This window comes from Amyelois transitella, chromosome 28, assembly GCF_032362555.1.
Source record: "Amyelois transitella isolate CPQ chromosome 28, ilAmyTran1.1, whole genome shotgun sequence".
Lineage (NCBI taxonomy): Eukaryota > Metazoa > Arthropoda > Insecta > Lepidoptera > Pyralidae > Amyelois > Amyelois transitella.
Window position 1 is genome coordinate 5,164,734 of NC_083531.1, and position 16,546 is coordinate 5,181,279.

The following is a 16,546-nucleotide window of genomic DNA, read 5'->3' on the forward strand; positions in this document are numbered from 1 at the left end:
CATAAGGTTTTTCGCCAGTGTGAGTTCTCCTGTGTTTTGTCAAATCACCCTTCTTAACAAATCCGCGTTGACACACGTCACATTCATAAGGTTTTTCGCCAGTGTGAGTTCTCCTGTGTTTTGTTAAATTACTCTTCTGAACAAATCGACGTTGACACACGTCACATTCATAAGGTTTTTCACCAGTATGAGTTCTAAGGTGTCTTTTTAACTTACTCCTCTCCTTAAAACTGTGTTGACACACGTCACATTCATAAGGTTTTTCACCAGTATGAGTTCTAAGGTGTCTTTTTAAACTACTCCTCTCATTAAATCTGCGTTGACACACGTCACATTCATAAGGTTTCTCGCCAGTGTGAGTCCTCCTGTGTTTTGTTAAATAACTCTTCTGAACAAATCGACATTGACACACGTCACATTCATAAGGCTTTTCGCCAGTGTGAGTTCTATAATGTATGTCAAAATCTGATTTAAATTTAAAACGTCTATCACAAACATCACACTGGAGTGGACCCTGACCACTCCGTGACGTTGACTCCCGTCGAGACTCGCGCTGTGTCCTGTTGGTTGTACTTCCTGCACCTGGTTGCCGTTTGTCAGGTCCCGATGTGTCAGCTGACGCAGTATCTGTAATTAATCAGCCGACTTGAGAAGAAAGCATAGGTTAAACATAAATAAATACAAATATTAAAACCTACTTCAAATTCAAACAACTAAATGCTAAAATTCTTTGAAATTGTTTCTTTAATTTAGACGGTTTTCCTCCCCTGGCTTTAGTCGAGGTTGCATCCTCATCACTCTGGAGAGGAGCCCGGGGTATGCCTTTGACCAAGGACCCTAGATTAGGTGAGTCAGGTTTTACACGAAGCGACTTCCATCTGACCTCCGCAATCTGAATGTGTAGGTTTCCTCACGATGTTTTCCCTCACCGTAAACGCATTGGTGAGTAATCAAACTAATGTACATAACTTTGGAAATGGTCATTGGTACACGGCCGAGTTAAGGTGCCGTCATAATATTCAATATTCACGTCATGGATGTTCAGAAATGACACGTGTGGTGGCTGCGGGATGGACAATGTGGGTATGTGGACATATGCCCAACAATATGCCAGGAACAATGCAGCTCACAAATCAAATGTTATGTGGCGCTTTATTTAAACTTTCCACATTGTTCATCCTTTCTTACGATATAAGACCGCGGAAACGCATAGATAGAACGTCAAAGCTGGGCAGAGATCCGCCCTGACCAACAGCACCGTCCATCACAGATAGTTGTCTGCAAGAATATATATATATATATATATATATATATATATATATATATGTAGTGTCAAACAACTCGAGCAGGTTGTAAGTACTTATGTAGGTTGATATACATATCCAATATAATAGATAAAGCGTTGTAGGTACGTATCCACTAAGCAACTTGGTACTGTAACAGTACGCCTCACAAACCACAGTAGGTATTTGGTTTGGTTGGTTAAAAAAGAATTAAAACATGATAAAAAGCTGAGAAAGCACTTACATATGCACTATCTACTTCAGTAGGATTTAGTTTTAGTAAATAAACATATTCTATTCTTTCTTTCTTTTCTATATTACGGCTTCCACCGGACTTTCGGTGGTTCTGATATTCTATTCTAAAGCAGGGATGTTACGGAGCTTCGACTCCGGTTCCGTTAAGTCGGAACTTTCGATTATTATTGCACCTTCGGTTCCGACTTCGGCTCCGACACTTTTAAATCGAAGGTTTTAATCGGAGGTATTTTTTTGGTAGGTCAAAGCATAACATAGCGGCTGCGGCGGCCTGTGTCGACTGTTATGAACAGTTTCGTACGTGTCGCGCGGGGAATCCCCCCGGCCCCCGACACCCACTACGTGCACTTTATCAAAAAAATACGTTTAAATAAAATTTCTCTCTTATGTCACCACTTTCTGATCCTTCCTGCGACTCCGACTCCGATTCCAACTCCGATAAAGCAAATTTTAAAACTCCGACTCCGACTTCTGTTCCGATAAAACTACCTCCGTTACATCGCTATTCTAAAGTACTATCTATTAAAGTATCGGGTATCTACTTAAATTTTTATAGTTTTGAAGGTAGTTTTAAAAAGATATCTGTCACTGTCACACTTGCTGTCTGACACTGACAGACGCTAAGGGCATGTACAGCGTGTCCCCTACTTCGTAGGTCTGTCCGACTCGGAAAGACTGGATAGAACGTGTGAACGGTCGGAGGCAGGCTGCCAGCGTTTTAGTTGTTAAAAATAAGAGCTGTATGCGTGCTTGTTCCTATAAGGTTACGGTTGTGCCGACTAATATTAGTAATCGTTCGCCGTCGAGTAAGAATTCGAGATAACTACAAATTAAATTTCGAAATTGTAAATTAAACATAAAATACGTATCTACCGGAGTACCTACTTAATTGTACACGTTTAATCCAGCTGCTACGACCGAGGTCTGATGAAGTCGACGGCACGTTGCACGAGCCCTTAGCATGTTTAAACATACATACATAAATCGCGCATCTTTCCCGGAGGGATAGGCAGAGACCACATTTAACCACTTGCCACGATCCTTGCACACTTCTTTCGCTTAAGTCAAGATTCTATTGTACTAAAGCAATTAATTGTTAACTTATAACTTATGAAATATTAATATCAGTGATCATTTACACGTAATAATATATTTAAAATTAACTTAAATGTACTTCGTCACAACACATACTATCCTTTATAGAATAACTAGCTGAGCCCGCGACTTCGTCCACGTGGAATAGATAGTTATTTTGGGTATCATTGAAGCCTTCAAAGGTGAATAATTTTACCCGTTCTTTTCACATTTACCATTATTTTTTTGCTTCTTTATAGTTGCAGCGTGATGTTATATAGCCTAAAGCTTTCCTCGATAAATGGTCTATTCAACGCAAAATAATTTTTCAATTTGAACCAGTAGTTATTGACATTAGCGCGTACAAACAAACAAACTCTTCAGCCTTATAATATTAGTATAGATTAAAATTGTTTATTTTTTTTAAATTTAACAGCTGTCATTGTCTCTTATGCCAATAACAGCTGATTGCCGATTTAGTGTTTTGTTTACGGCAGATAATTATTTTACCTGTATTTACCATTTATCAAATTCGATAATAAGTTTTCTTTATTTAATGGATGCATGGAGAAAAAAACGCAAATTTTTTTAATGTTGTGTAACACTACCAATACCAAGGCGTGGTATGGTTAGCAGACAATATTTCAATCAGTATCCGTGATGGACCGGGCTAGCGGTCAGTGTGGATCTCTGTCCAGCACTAGGGCTCTGCCGGCCGCTGTTGAGGTCAAAACAGAGCTGGAGTCAGATGTCTCTGATATCGAGGAGGAACCAAATGGTACATATTCGTATCTCATGTTATGTTTAACTTCTCATTTTCATTGCCATAGCAGTCTGTGTATAAAATTTCAAAATATGAACAAAACAAGAGAGTTCTGAATGTGGATGAAGCGAAGGAAGTGTGCGGAGTTCGTGGCAAGTGGAGAGTGGTAGTCTCTGCCTACCCCTCCGGGGAAGAGGCGTGATTTTATGTATGTATGTATGAACAAATCATTATGTAAATGATTGTTCTAAATGTATTCTCTTACGTTTTTTGATTTAATATTTATATTAATTCACATTGATTCATGTTTTTAGCTTATCTTTGATAACCAGTTACGAAAATGGAACATTCTGGTTTTTGTAACCATGTTTCATAAACTGCTAAGAAAATGGCTTTTGTTTTCTCTATTTCTCTCTGGTTACATACATACATACATATAATCACATCTATATCTCTTGCTGGGTAGAAAAAGTCTAGATAAAATACTGATAGGCCACATTCAGCTGTTCGCTTCCACAGCTGAATGTGGCAAATGAGTCTTTTCTATCCTGTTAGCTCTGTTTACCCCGCAAGGGATATCGACATGATTATATAAATGTATGTATACTTTAACTCTTGATAGAGTGAATCAAGAGTAAGGTATATTTTTTTTTCTTTTTTTGGACAAATTACACAGATTGAGTTAGCCTCGAAGTAAGTTCGAGACTTGTGTTACGAGATACTAACTCAACGATACTATATTTTATAATAAATACTTATATAGATAAACATCCAAGACCCAGGCCAATCAGAGAAAGTTCTTTTCTCATCATGCCCTGACCAGGATTCAAACCCGGGACCTCCGGTGTCACAGACAAGCGTATTACCTCTGCGCCACAGAGACCGTTAATTTATATGTATCAATGCTACCTGTGCAAAGCAGGGCAGAATAAGTAGATATTTTAAATTGTCAAAATGGTTTTAAAAAAAATTGCAGGATATCCGCTGCCACCAGATATGTCATTCATAAACATTTATGATACGAAAGTTGAATTCGATGAAGATGACGTCCATTGTCCAGTAAAGCCCGGCACTGATGAAGAGGAAACAGAGACTACGGAAGGTAGGATCTCTCTTTCTTTTATCTCTTCATCCTCCTGGCTTTAGTCTCGGTTGCATACTCACCTCTTTGGAGAGTGGCCCGGGGTATGCATTTGACCATGGACCCTGGATTGGGTAAGTCAGGTTTTTACACGAAGCAACTCCCTTCTGACCTCCGCAACCTTTGCAGGGGAACCTTATCAGTATGGGATCGATCTTGCTTACACATGTTACTTGCTTACATATCGTCTGCTGTCACTGCCGTGAATGTGGAAGTCTCATAAAAAGAATCATAAAACTGAATAATTAAAAAAATACAAAATAAAATTTTTTTATTCATTGTTATGGGATACTTCATATTACTTAATAATAGTCATATCTTTGATTTAACACACTTAATAATTGTCAATTGACTTATAATATTAATTTTATGGAACTACAAATATATTTTTTAGGTGATGGGCTAGAAGCCTGTCACTATTTGAATCTCAATTCTATCATTGATCCTAATAGCTGAACATGGCCAATCAGTAATTTCAAGACTGTTGGCTCTGTCTACCCCGCAAGGGATATACACGTGACCATATGTATGTATGGAACTACAGACGTTGGCTGTATGAACTCTAAATCAAATGTTAAGAAAAATAGTGTTCAGTCATTTATTTTCTGATTACATAATTAAGTACATATCACAGATGCTACTTCGGCTGACACCTCGGGAGCTGACAAACGGCTGCTGAAGCTGATAGCTGAAGGAAGTACGACCAACAGGAAACAGCGTGATCCTCGCCGAGACTCAACAACACAATGTTCTCAGAGGCCACACCAATGTGATGTCTGTCAGAAGTGCTTTAAAAAAAGTTGTGATTTAATCGTGCATTATAGAACACACACTGATGAGAAACCTTATCAATGCGATGTGTGTCATTGTAGATTTAATCAAAAGGGTACTTTAACACGACACCGTAGAACTCATACTGGTGTGACAGCTTATGAATGTGACGTGTGTCAACGTCTATTTAATAATAAGAGCTCTTTAATAAATCATCGTAAAACTCACACTGGCGGAAAGCCGTATGAAGATGTCGCCTGTTTAATAGCGTTTGTTCAAAATGGTAATTTAATAAGCCACATTATAACCCATGACATAGAAAAACCTTATAAATGTGACGTCTGTCAACGTCAATTTAAATTGAAGAGTTATTTGACGAATCACCGTCGAACTCATAACGGTGATAAGCCTTATGAATGTGGTGTTTGTGGCCGTCGATTTAATTCCAAGAGCACTTTAACCGACCACCATAGGACTCATACTGGTGAAAAACCTTACGAATGTGACGTGTGTCATCGGACATTTATACAGAATAGTTCTTTGACAATACACCGTAGAACTCATACCGGTGAAAAGCCATATGAATGTGATTTGTGTCATCGTCGTTTTAATGAAAAGAGTGCTTTAACAAAACACTATAGAACTCATAATGCTGGGAGACTTTAAATTGAAGTGTGTCAAAGTAAATTAAGCGAGAACAGTGATATAATTATCCATCGTAATAATTCTGGTAAAGAATCTTGTGAATTTGACGTGTGTCAATGTCTTTTTAATTCGAAGAGTAGGTACTTTGGCAGCTCACTTAATTTAAACTTATTAGCCAAAACATGTGTACATAACTTATAAAATTGTATTTAAGATGTCAAAATGCCGTGTGGTTCCCGGCACCAGTCCAAAAAGAATAGGACCAATCCATCTCTTTCCCATGGATGTCGTAAAATGCGACTAAGGGATAGGCTTACAAACTTGGGATTTTTTTTAGGCGATGGGCTAGCAACCTGTCGCTATTTGAATCTCAATTCTATCATTAAGCTGAAAAGATGACCGTGGCCTATCAGTATTTTCAAGACTGTTGGCTCTATCTACTCCACAAGCCACAGGGATATAGACGTGACCATTTAAAGACACAATTGTTAAGATTAATCAATGGTTTTTTGGTTAATTTTTGACGAAATTAATAATAATTATATCTGTACGCAACACGCTTACATTTATATAATTATTTCCTTGTCTTATCGTAATATAATACTATGTATTAGTGAACAGAGGAAACTTTATTGGTTTATGCGTCATAGTATAAGATAACATTAATGGGCAACCAAGTAACTGTTTGTTTCCCTAATAGATATAAATAAATATATAAAATATATTGTTTATATAATATACACAAGTATTATTTAGCTATCCATCTAAGAACTAAATCAGAAGTTCTTTTCTCATCATGCCCTGGCCTGGATTCGAACCCGTGACCTGCGGTGTCACACACAAGCACACTACCGCTGCGCCACAGAGGAAAAACCTATGAAAGTGAGGTCTATCGTATAATAAGTTATTCGATTTACCAAGAAAAGAAATATATTGAAAATCGTGGAATAGCTGTGGGTTGCCTTGACGCTGCACCTGTCTTTACAGCCCGGGAGTCAACTATAAAAGGCCCTAGGCCTTCGCCCTTGGACTACTTTAGCGCTCACCAAGTATCTCGCTCACCTCTGGCGGCTACTTGCTAGTTCTCGTGACGATAGCTAAACCCGGCTTGGTTTTAGCTATAGAATTGACTAAGTCACCTTTTACGACATCCACGGTAAAGATATTAAGTGGTTCTATTCCAAAGTGCTGGGAACCAAAAGGCACTACAAATTTTTTTTTATATAAGTATAGAAAATAGGCATTAATTTGCATAAACTTCTATAATTTTCAAAATAACATTGTAAATATTTCTGTTACATTTCAATTCGTCTTTGGTTTGGTTACGTTGAGAGTGATAATATAAAGATCTGCATTTATAAGGTATCTGAACAGTTTAAGCTATACAGTGGTGAGTCTTCTCACTAAAAAATCCCTGGCACAAGTCATATTTGTTCATTTTCAAACGATTTCGCCGGTAAAGAGTCCTTAATTGGACTAGTAAGTGTAATGACACTCAAAAACTTTTATGTCACACTCCCTTAATTTCTCACAAGGAGTTAGTTCTTTGTTACGAGTCGGTGGGTCGAATTAATAAGGTTCCCGGTTAAAATGCGTGATGCGCAGAAAGGCACGGGTTCAAATCCCACCTCGGCCATGTACCAATGACTATTTTCAAAGATATGTTCATTAATTTGAATACTAACTGTTGCTCTCACGGCTTTGCTCTTATGATAAGGAAAAACTGGATGTGTCATCATGGTATATCAAGTACGAGTTAGGTTTACCTGCAAAAGTTGCGGAGGTCAGATGGGAGTCGCTTCGTGTAAAAACTTGACTCACCCAATCCAGGATCCATGGTCAAAGGCATACCCCGACCTCCTCTCCAGAGTGGTGAGGATGCAACCGGGACTAAGCCAGGAGGAAGAAGAAGACGTGGAAGTTGGACTTTTAACTGACTCGTCTGAGATTCAACGCTTCATGACAGACTTAACACCAGTATGAGTTTTACAATGCTTAGTCAAAGAACTCTTTTGAGAGAAACGACGTTCACACACATAACACTCGTAAGGTTTTTCACCAGTATGAGTTCTAACGTGTATCACTAAATTACTCCGCTGACTGAATGTACTGTGACAAATGTCACACTTATATGGCTTCTCACCAGTATGAGTTCTACGGTGTATCGTCAAAGCGTTCTTCATCTTGAATCGACGCTGACACACATCACATTGGTATGGCTGTTCACCGGTATGAGTTCTACTGTGCCTCTTCAAATGATTCTTCACGCGAAATCTTTTATGACACACTTCACACTTATAAGGTTTTGCGCCGGTGTGAGTTCTTGTATGTCGTGTCAGATCACCCTTTTCACTGAATCTACTGAGACACACTTTACATTTATAAGGTTTATCGCCAGTATGAGTTCTCATGTGCATGACTATCCGACTCCTCCGTGCAAACTTACTGTGACACGAGTCACATTCATAGGGCTTTTCGCCTGTGTGTTTTCTATAGTGATTCGTCAACCCCCTGGCTTCTTTAAAACGCTTCTGACAAACATCACATTGGTGTGGTGTCACTAGTTGAGACTTCTTCGGTTTCTTTGCTCTCTTTCCTTTAGCTTGTTTTTGTGTGTGAACTTCTAATGTGTCAGCTGCAATGTGATTAATTATATTTCATTATCTTAACATAATATATAATCACGACTATATCCCCTGTGGGGTAGACAGAGCAAACAGTCATCAAAAGTATGAGAGGCCAAATTCAGCTATTTGGCTCAATGATAGAATTGAGGTTCAAACAGTGACAGGTTGTTAGGCCATCGTCTAAAATCCTAGTTATATAAGCCTATCCTTTAGTCGCCTTCTACGACATCCATGGGAAAGGGATCGCACTGGTCCTCATGGCTATTTGTCAGCAACATCTGTGTTTATTCTTTTATTTATAAACATTTGAAGATAAGTGTTTATTCATAGAAGCTATAAATAACATGGCTTGTTCAGTATAAACATTATTAGAATATTATTCTTAGATTTTTTTTTAATCTATTCTATATTTTTTTAAAATCTATTCTATAATATTTTTTTTTTTAATTCTGTATGTATAAGGCATTTGTCTTCCACCTCACCTGATGATAAGTGACGATGAAGATGAAGATGTTACATGCCTATCCGAAAGATACCTATCTTTTCTACTTTGAGTGTTCACAGTCAGTACTTGTCTACACTAATATTATAAAGAGGAAAACTTTGTTTGTTTGGTTGTAATGAATAGGCTCAAAAACTACTGGACCGATTTAAAAAATTCTTTCACCATTCGAAAGCTACATTATCCATGAGTAACATAGACTATATTTTATTTTGGAAAAAATAGGGTTCCGTAATATATTTGGATTTTTCGGACACAAACTGAAAAAAATCAACCAAAAAGTTTGTTTCGTATTTAATCTGTGGTTGGACATTTCCTTTTTGAATGCTGAGGGCGCCACCGGACTAATGCGTGGTAGAAAGTATCAGTTTTAGCCACCAAGAGAAAAAGTGGCGCTAGTGTAGTCTGCTTCAAGCGCGCTCGCAATCATCATCGAAACTTTTAATAAATTTTGTTTTAAGTGATTTTGGACAGAGTTGTGTGTGTGGTATGCGTGTTTCTCTACTAATTGGAAACTGGCTCATACAAGACTGTCCCAGGCATATTTTTGAAAATGTTAAGTAAATGTGTTAATAAAATTGAAAGATATTTATAAAATAAATATAAAATCTTTAAAAGCTCACACATTTTCCTTTTTATTTGGGAGATATTGACGATTTTGTGAAAAACTGTGACAAGGGACTGTCATAATCCCCAGGGGTTGTTTATATTGCATAGTATATCTTCAATTTCAATTACCCGGAGGCCTCCGTGAGGAACTGGGAAATCTGCCGTGCAGAGGAAAGGTGAGTCGTACTCAAATTTCATTGGGGATTTGTCCGACCCGGGCAACCACATTACATACCTACTCTAATTTATCTCCTTTATTAAATACAGTCCATTGTTATCCCACAAAGTTACTTATTTTGCGTACGCTGCCTAAACTACAAGATAGAATCAGAAAATGTTTTAATTTATTGTAGATCTTATAAATATCTACAAAAAAGTCTGCGCCACACTATACTTACGAGTGAGGCACAACAACCACATTTTTATTTAAATCTTGAATTTTTTTTGGTCTACATTTAAACGCGTCTTTTTAACTCATGCTATTAATCCTTATCAAAATAAATAATTTCATCAATAAGTACAGTTTATGTTGATAATATTTGGTCTTTGAATGATTAAAATTGGACGTTTGGTTTTGAAGTTGTGGTGAAAATAAAATATTACGATTTCTGCTGCACAGCCCGTTGCGAAGTGGGCGTCACCAAGGCCAGGGGTACATGTGCGGGAGAGGGATGTTTAGATCTATGAGTAACGTACCCGCGCGGCTCAGACGCGAGGTCGGCTCCCTACGCAGTGGTCGTGCGCGAAGTCTAATAATTTTCATGAGATAATTTTTAGATTTTGGTATCGGCTGTGCATCCGTGCGAAGTCAAGGCAGGTCGCTAGTTTGAGAATAAAGCTACAGAATGTAGTAATGGTCATTGTGTTTTATAGACAGGCTCTTCAATGGCAAAAAATGAGAAGTACATACCTTGTGAAACATCTTTCTTCTCTATTGCGTCTGTGTCGCACTTAATTAGAGTATCGACGTCAACTTCATCAGCTTCAAACTTCATATCATAGATGTTAATGAATGACACCTCTGTCTTCAAAGATCCTGCAAATTTGTATTTACTATAACATACATACATATCACAGCCAGTCTTGAAAAAATTGAGATTCAAATAGTGACAGGTTGCTAGCCCATCGCCTAAAAAAGAATCCTAAGTTTGTAAGCCTATCTTAGTCGTCTTTTACGACATCCATGGGAAAGAGGTGGAGTGAAGTTTACTTTAATGTGTATAATGCTTACTATGGCGAAGGACACACTAAGATCTGAGCCTAGGTTTATAAATATGTACGACAAAACACAATCGCACGGACCCGCTAGCTGTAACGAACTGTGAGAAGACAGTTTACACATACCATTTGGTTCTTCGTTTTCAATATCAAAGACATCTGACTCTAGCTCTGTTTTGACCTCAACAGCTGCCGGTAGAGCCTTAGTGTTGGACATAGATCCGCACTGACCATCGGCCCGATCCATCACTGATACTGATTCAACAGTTAACACCAAACGTGCAAAACCACTTCCACTTAATATAAATAGCTATGATTATAATAGCCATGCAAAGCTAGAGAATAACGGTTATATGGAAATGTTATTATTTAAAAATTGGTGAACTTCTAAATCGTATAAATCACAAACAAATTAATGTACACGATCTCCTTTGTAAACAAACATCTATCTTCCCGCGGAAATATGACAGTGACATCTGTGTCTTATTTTTGTAAACCCTCGTTTTATTGAGAAGGCAAAGGGTGCTAGCCCATGCAGCCAAAAGACAGGTCTTTTGACAAGGACAAGTCTACCTATCACGTCTATATCCCTTGTGGGGTAGACAGAGTCAACGGTTTTCAAAAAGCCTATTCTCAAGCACCGGAAACCACATGGCATAGACATTTGATTATAGTTACCTGTCTTGGAATCATTTCAGGAAAAAAAGGTATACATACCTATTCCTGTTGATTCCCATCTATGGAGACGAATCGTTTGAATTACGTAAAAAAAAAATACGCAACGCAAAATTTTTAATTATTATAGAAAGGAAGGAGTGTGTAAAACTCGTCACTGGCAAAAATAACTCAAGAAGAAGTTTGATTGCCATTGCCACAACAAAGAAAAGAATTTATTTGTCTGTCTGTCACTGTCAGTCCCAGCCAGACTGATAATGCAATGCAAGCCAGTGTTGAAAAACTACGATAGGTACCTACTTTAATATCAATCTATCAAAGTCTTCAACTCTAATTGTAAAGAGAATTACTTATATCAATAAAATGTTATACTTTGTGGTTTGTGATCCGTATTTACTGTACCCAAGTTACTCAGTGGCTAATGCGACATAGGTTTGTATTTAAATACCATAAAATTCACGCCTTTTTCCCGGTTGGTAGAGAATATCTTTTTGCCACTACGGGTACTCTGCTTTTTTTTTTTTGATTTATTGATTTTATATCAGAATTATATATTGCGAATATTCGAATCAGTATTATCGTACCTTTTGGTTCACCAATCGACTTGAGTGGAGAGGATATAGATTTTGACAAATAGGTACTTACTATATTTTAATAATAACTTTAATTTATTGAATCCAAATTCAAATTTTATTATTCATAATTTTGGGACATTTCTGCTTCACTTAATGTCTACCCGCGAGAGATGTTGTAGAATTATTGTGACTTATAAATTAAAATAAAAGTAATTTTGTTTAGTGAGGGTATTCTTTTACATATTTATACATATTTTTCAACAGATATATATAAGACTATATGTAAGTATGTATGTAATTTATTGAAATCTAAAATGACGTGTTAAAGTGCCTGGGAGGGCCTATTTTCTGCATAATATATTGATAAGATAGAATGATGCATTTTACTTATAAGGTATTTATTATAATCGCAAACTCACCCAAGACTGCTATTCAAAATCAATATTTACATACATACATTTAATCACGTCTATATCCCTTGCGGGATAGACAGAGCCAACAGTCTTGAATAGGCTGTAAGGCCATGGTCAGCTGTTTAGCTTAATGATAGCATTGAGATTTGAATAGTGACAGGTTGCTAGCCCATTGACTAAAAGAGAAATCTCGAGTATTTTAGCCTATCCCATAGTCGCATTTTACGACGTCCATGTTAAAGTCCACAACATGACAATAATTAATGTATTTTTCTTAAATTTAAATAAATGCATGATTATATTCATACATACATATACAGTAGAATCCGTTTAGTACGACTTCGCATATAACAACCAACCGTTTTTAGCGACGCAACTAAAGACATATGTTTGGTTTCGTATCGAGCCACTATGAAAGTACATTCGTTTATTACGACTCCGCTTATAACGACCGACCGCTTTTAACGACGGAATTCAATGCACATTGTCCGGTTATAACGACGTGCGTCGACGTGTTTACAAACAAATCTAAGTTATAGGTACATAATAGAAGCTATCCCCGCCCCGCGCACCTACCTAGCCCATGCATCGCGGACTGTCTGTTTTGTTTATGTTACATTTCCTAATTTGCGGGTGACAAGTGAGTGCGCGTACTAAAATGGCTAAGCGAAAAAGTTTCTCTATTGAAGAAAAAAGTTTTATTTTACAACGTTTAGAAGCTGGCGAGTCGAATGTAACTATTGCGAAGGAACTTGGTGTAAATCACTCGACTATATCCACAATAAAAAAGAATAAACACAAAATAGAACCTTTTGCGAATGTTTTTTTTTGTCTGTTAGTCACCTTAATACGTATTAATACGTATGTACATAAATTTTGTATATGATTATTAAAAAAAAAAATGATTGTTTAGTACGACTTCCGGTTATTACGACGTAATATCACTGGTCCCTTGACCGTCGTTATAACCGGATTCCACTGTAGTCACGTCTGTATCCCATGCGGGTTAGACAGAGCAAACAGCCTCAAGAAGGCTGAAAAGCCATGTTCAGCTGTTATTAGATTCGTATTGACGGCCGATGAAAATGCTGCAGTGTAGTTTGTTCCGCCGCTTCTTCTACACATGCGCTTTGGAAGCGGTAGTAGTAATAATTAGATTTAAGTTATATGACGTCAATAAGTGATACGTTGTATCCAATTTTGAAAATAAATCTATTCTATTCTATTCATGATTGTATGCTTACAGATTCAATCTGCCTGTGATGGACGGTGCCGTTGGTCAGTGTGGACCTCTGGCCGGCTCTGGGGACCTCCAGGCGCCCGTTGTAAACATTAAAATAGAACTGAAGGCAGAATTGAACTGTGATATTAAAGAGGAGGAACAATATGGTTAGTGATATTTAAATGCCGTGTGGTTCCCGGCACCAATACAAAAAAGAATAGGACCACTCCATCTCCTTCCCGTGGATGTCGTAAAAGGCGACTAAGGGATAGGCTTATTAACTTGGGATTCTTCTTTTAGGCGATGGGCTAGCAACCTGTCGCTGTTTCAGTCTCAATTCTATCTTTAAAGCCAAATAGCTGAATGTGGCCATTATTAGTCTTTTTAAATCTGTTGGTTCTGTCTACCCGCAAGGAATAAAGGCGTGATTTTATCTATGTATGTAAAAAATATAGTATCGTTAAGTTAGTATCTCGTAACACAAGTCTCGAACTTACTTCAAGGTTGGATCATGAATCCGTGTAACTTGTCCCGTATATATTTATTTATATTAATTTACTAGCTGTCCCGGCAAACATTATTTTTCCATATAAATAATTCTTAAGTAATTTCTAGTTAAAAAAAAAATGTTTAAGGTGAACAACCCATATCACTAAGGGGTATGAAAAATAGATTCTCAGAATCCCACTCAATACGCTCACAAAATATCATAAGTATCACAAAATATCATGAGTATCACAAAATATCATGAGTATCGGTCAAGCCGTTTCGGAGGCGAACATTGTGACTCGAGAATTTTATATGCATATGTAAGATTATTCTTTATGCATATGTAGGACGTCCTGGTAAAGGGTCAGGGCAAAAGTACCCGAAACCGCCGAGTTTGCATGAAGAGAGTTATGAATGTGGATGAAGCGAATGATGTATGCAGAGATCGTGGCAAGTGGAAAGAGGTAGTCTCTGCCTACCCCTCCGGGAAGGAGGCGTGATTTTATGTATGTATGTAAGATTATTTGCAGGATCCATCCAGCCGCCACAAGTGACATTCGTGAATATTCATGACATGAAAATTGAGACAGAAGATAATAACCTGCCGATTCCTTCTAAGCAGAGAGTGAACCGAAAACTAAAAATAAAAGGAGATGCTGCAGAAGGTGTGTTCTTTTATTAAATTCAAAATTGGATTATCATACGTCCATCTTTTTATTTATTTACTAGCTGTGCCCGCGACTTAGTCGTGTGGAATAGTTACTTTGGGCATTATTGAAGCCCTCAAGGATGAATAATGTACCCTGTTTTTTTTTTATTTTTAATTATTTCTTTGCTCCTTATAGTTGCAGCGTGATGTTATATAGCCAAAAGCTTTCCTCGATGAATAGTCGATTCAACGCAAAAAGAATTTTTCAATTCGAACCAGTAGCTCCTGAGATTAGCGTGTTCAAACAAATAAACAAATTCTTCAGCTTAATAAGATTAGTATAGATTTTTTTATTGGCACACAATACAGTTTTACGACATTAAATGTCTTAATACATATAGTATGGATGTTGTAAAATGCGACTAAGGGATATAGACATGATTATGTCTATGTATGTTATATATTTTTTTTTTTTTTAATGCTTCAGCTAAGTCATCAGCAGTCATCAAAAGACGACGAGCTAAAGGAAGTTCAACTAACAGGAGACGGCGCAAGTCACGACGAGAGTCAATAACACGAAGTGGACAGAAAATTGATGAAAATAATATTACTAATACTGACGAGAAACCTTATCAATGCAATGTTTGTTTTTGTAAATTTCGCCGAAATTATAGTTTAAAAAAACACATAAGTACTCATACCGGTGAGAAACCTTACGAATGTGATGTGTGCCAATATCGAGCCATCGATAAGAGTTCATTGATAAGGCACATTAGAACTCATACTGGCGAGAAACCTTATAAATGCGACCTGTGTCACAGTGCGTTCGGGCAAAAGGGACATTTAACGGTTCACTTTAGGAGTCATACCGGCGAGAAACCATATGAATGTAATGTGTGTCAACAACGTTTCGTTGATAAGAGTTCTTTGGTAATGCACGGTAGTAGTCATACTGGTGAGAAACCTTATAAATGCTACATATGTCAATCTATGTTTTTTCGTAAAGGTCATTTAACGGTTCACTTTAGAACTCACACTGGTGAGAAACCGTATAAATGTGAGTTGTGTCACAGTATGTTTGCACGAAAACAACATTTAACTGTTCACATCAGAAGTCATACTGGCGAGAAACCTTACGAGTGTGACGTGTGTCAAAGTAAGTTTAGCCACAAGACTTCCTTAATAGAACACAACAGAATTCACACTGGCGAGAAACCATATGAATGTGACGTGTGTGATAAAACATTCCGTCAAAAGAGTTCTTTAGCGATACATTATAGAATTCATACTGGTGAGAAACCTTATAAATGTGAGGTGTGTCTTAGTACGTTTCGTCAAAAAAGTACTTTAACCTTACATCTTAGAACTCATTCTGGCGGTAACATTAAGAATACTAAATAGTCAGCGTCGATTCATTGAATGCCAGTGAAATCATTATTTATTATGTAATAAAAGAATGAATAAATTAATAATTGTTTTATTTTTCAATCTCAATAACAGGAAAAGTATAGGACCACTCCCATCTCTTTCGCATGGACGACGTAAAAGGCGACTAAGAGAAAGGTTCATAAACTTGCGATTCTTCTTTCAAGCGATAGGGTAGCATCTGACACTATTAGAATTTTGATTCTATCA

The 16,546-nt window shown here is 37.3% G+C and overlaps 2 protein-coding genes across 2 annotated transcripts; one reads left to right on the forward strand and one right to left on the reverse strand.

Annotated features, from left to right (window-relative positions):
* Positions 1–2,259: 2,259 nt before the first annotated feature.
* LOC106139792 (zinc finger protein 761) lies at positions 2,260–16,361 on the forward strand. Its single transcript, XM_060952176.1, has 6 exons — positions 2,260–3,390; positions 4,352–4,477; positions 5,151–5,949; positions 13,798–13,940; positions 14,793–14,927; positions 15,399–16,361. The coding sequence occupies exons 1-6, from the start codon at positions 3,273–3,275 to the stop codon at positions 16,310–16,312; spliced, it is 2,235 nt and encodes a 744-aa protein (XP_060808159.1). The 5' UTR covers positions 2,260–3,272; the 3' UTR covers positions 16,313–16,361.
* LOC106139818 (zinc finger protein 182) lies at positions 5,943–11,333 on the reverse strand. Its single transcript, XM_060952210.1, has 3 exons — positions 11,015–11,333; positions 10,581–10,706; positions 5,943–8,567 (listed from the first exon to the last, which is right to left on the reverse strand). The coding sequence occupies exons 1-3, from the start codon at positions 11,133–11,135 to the stop codon at positions 7,882–7,884; spliced, it is 933 nt and encodes a 310-aa protein (XP_060808193.1). The 5' UTR covers positions 11,136–11,333; the 3' UTR covers positions 5,943–7,881.
* Positions 16,362–16,546: the final 185 nt, after the last annotated feature.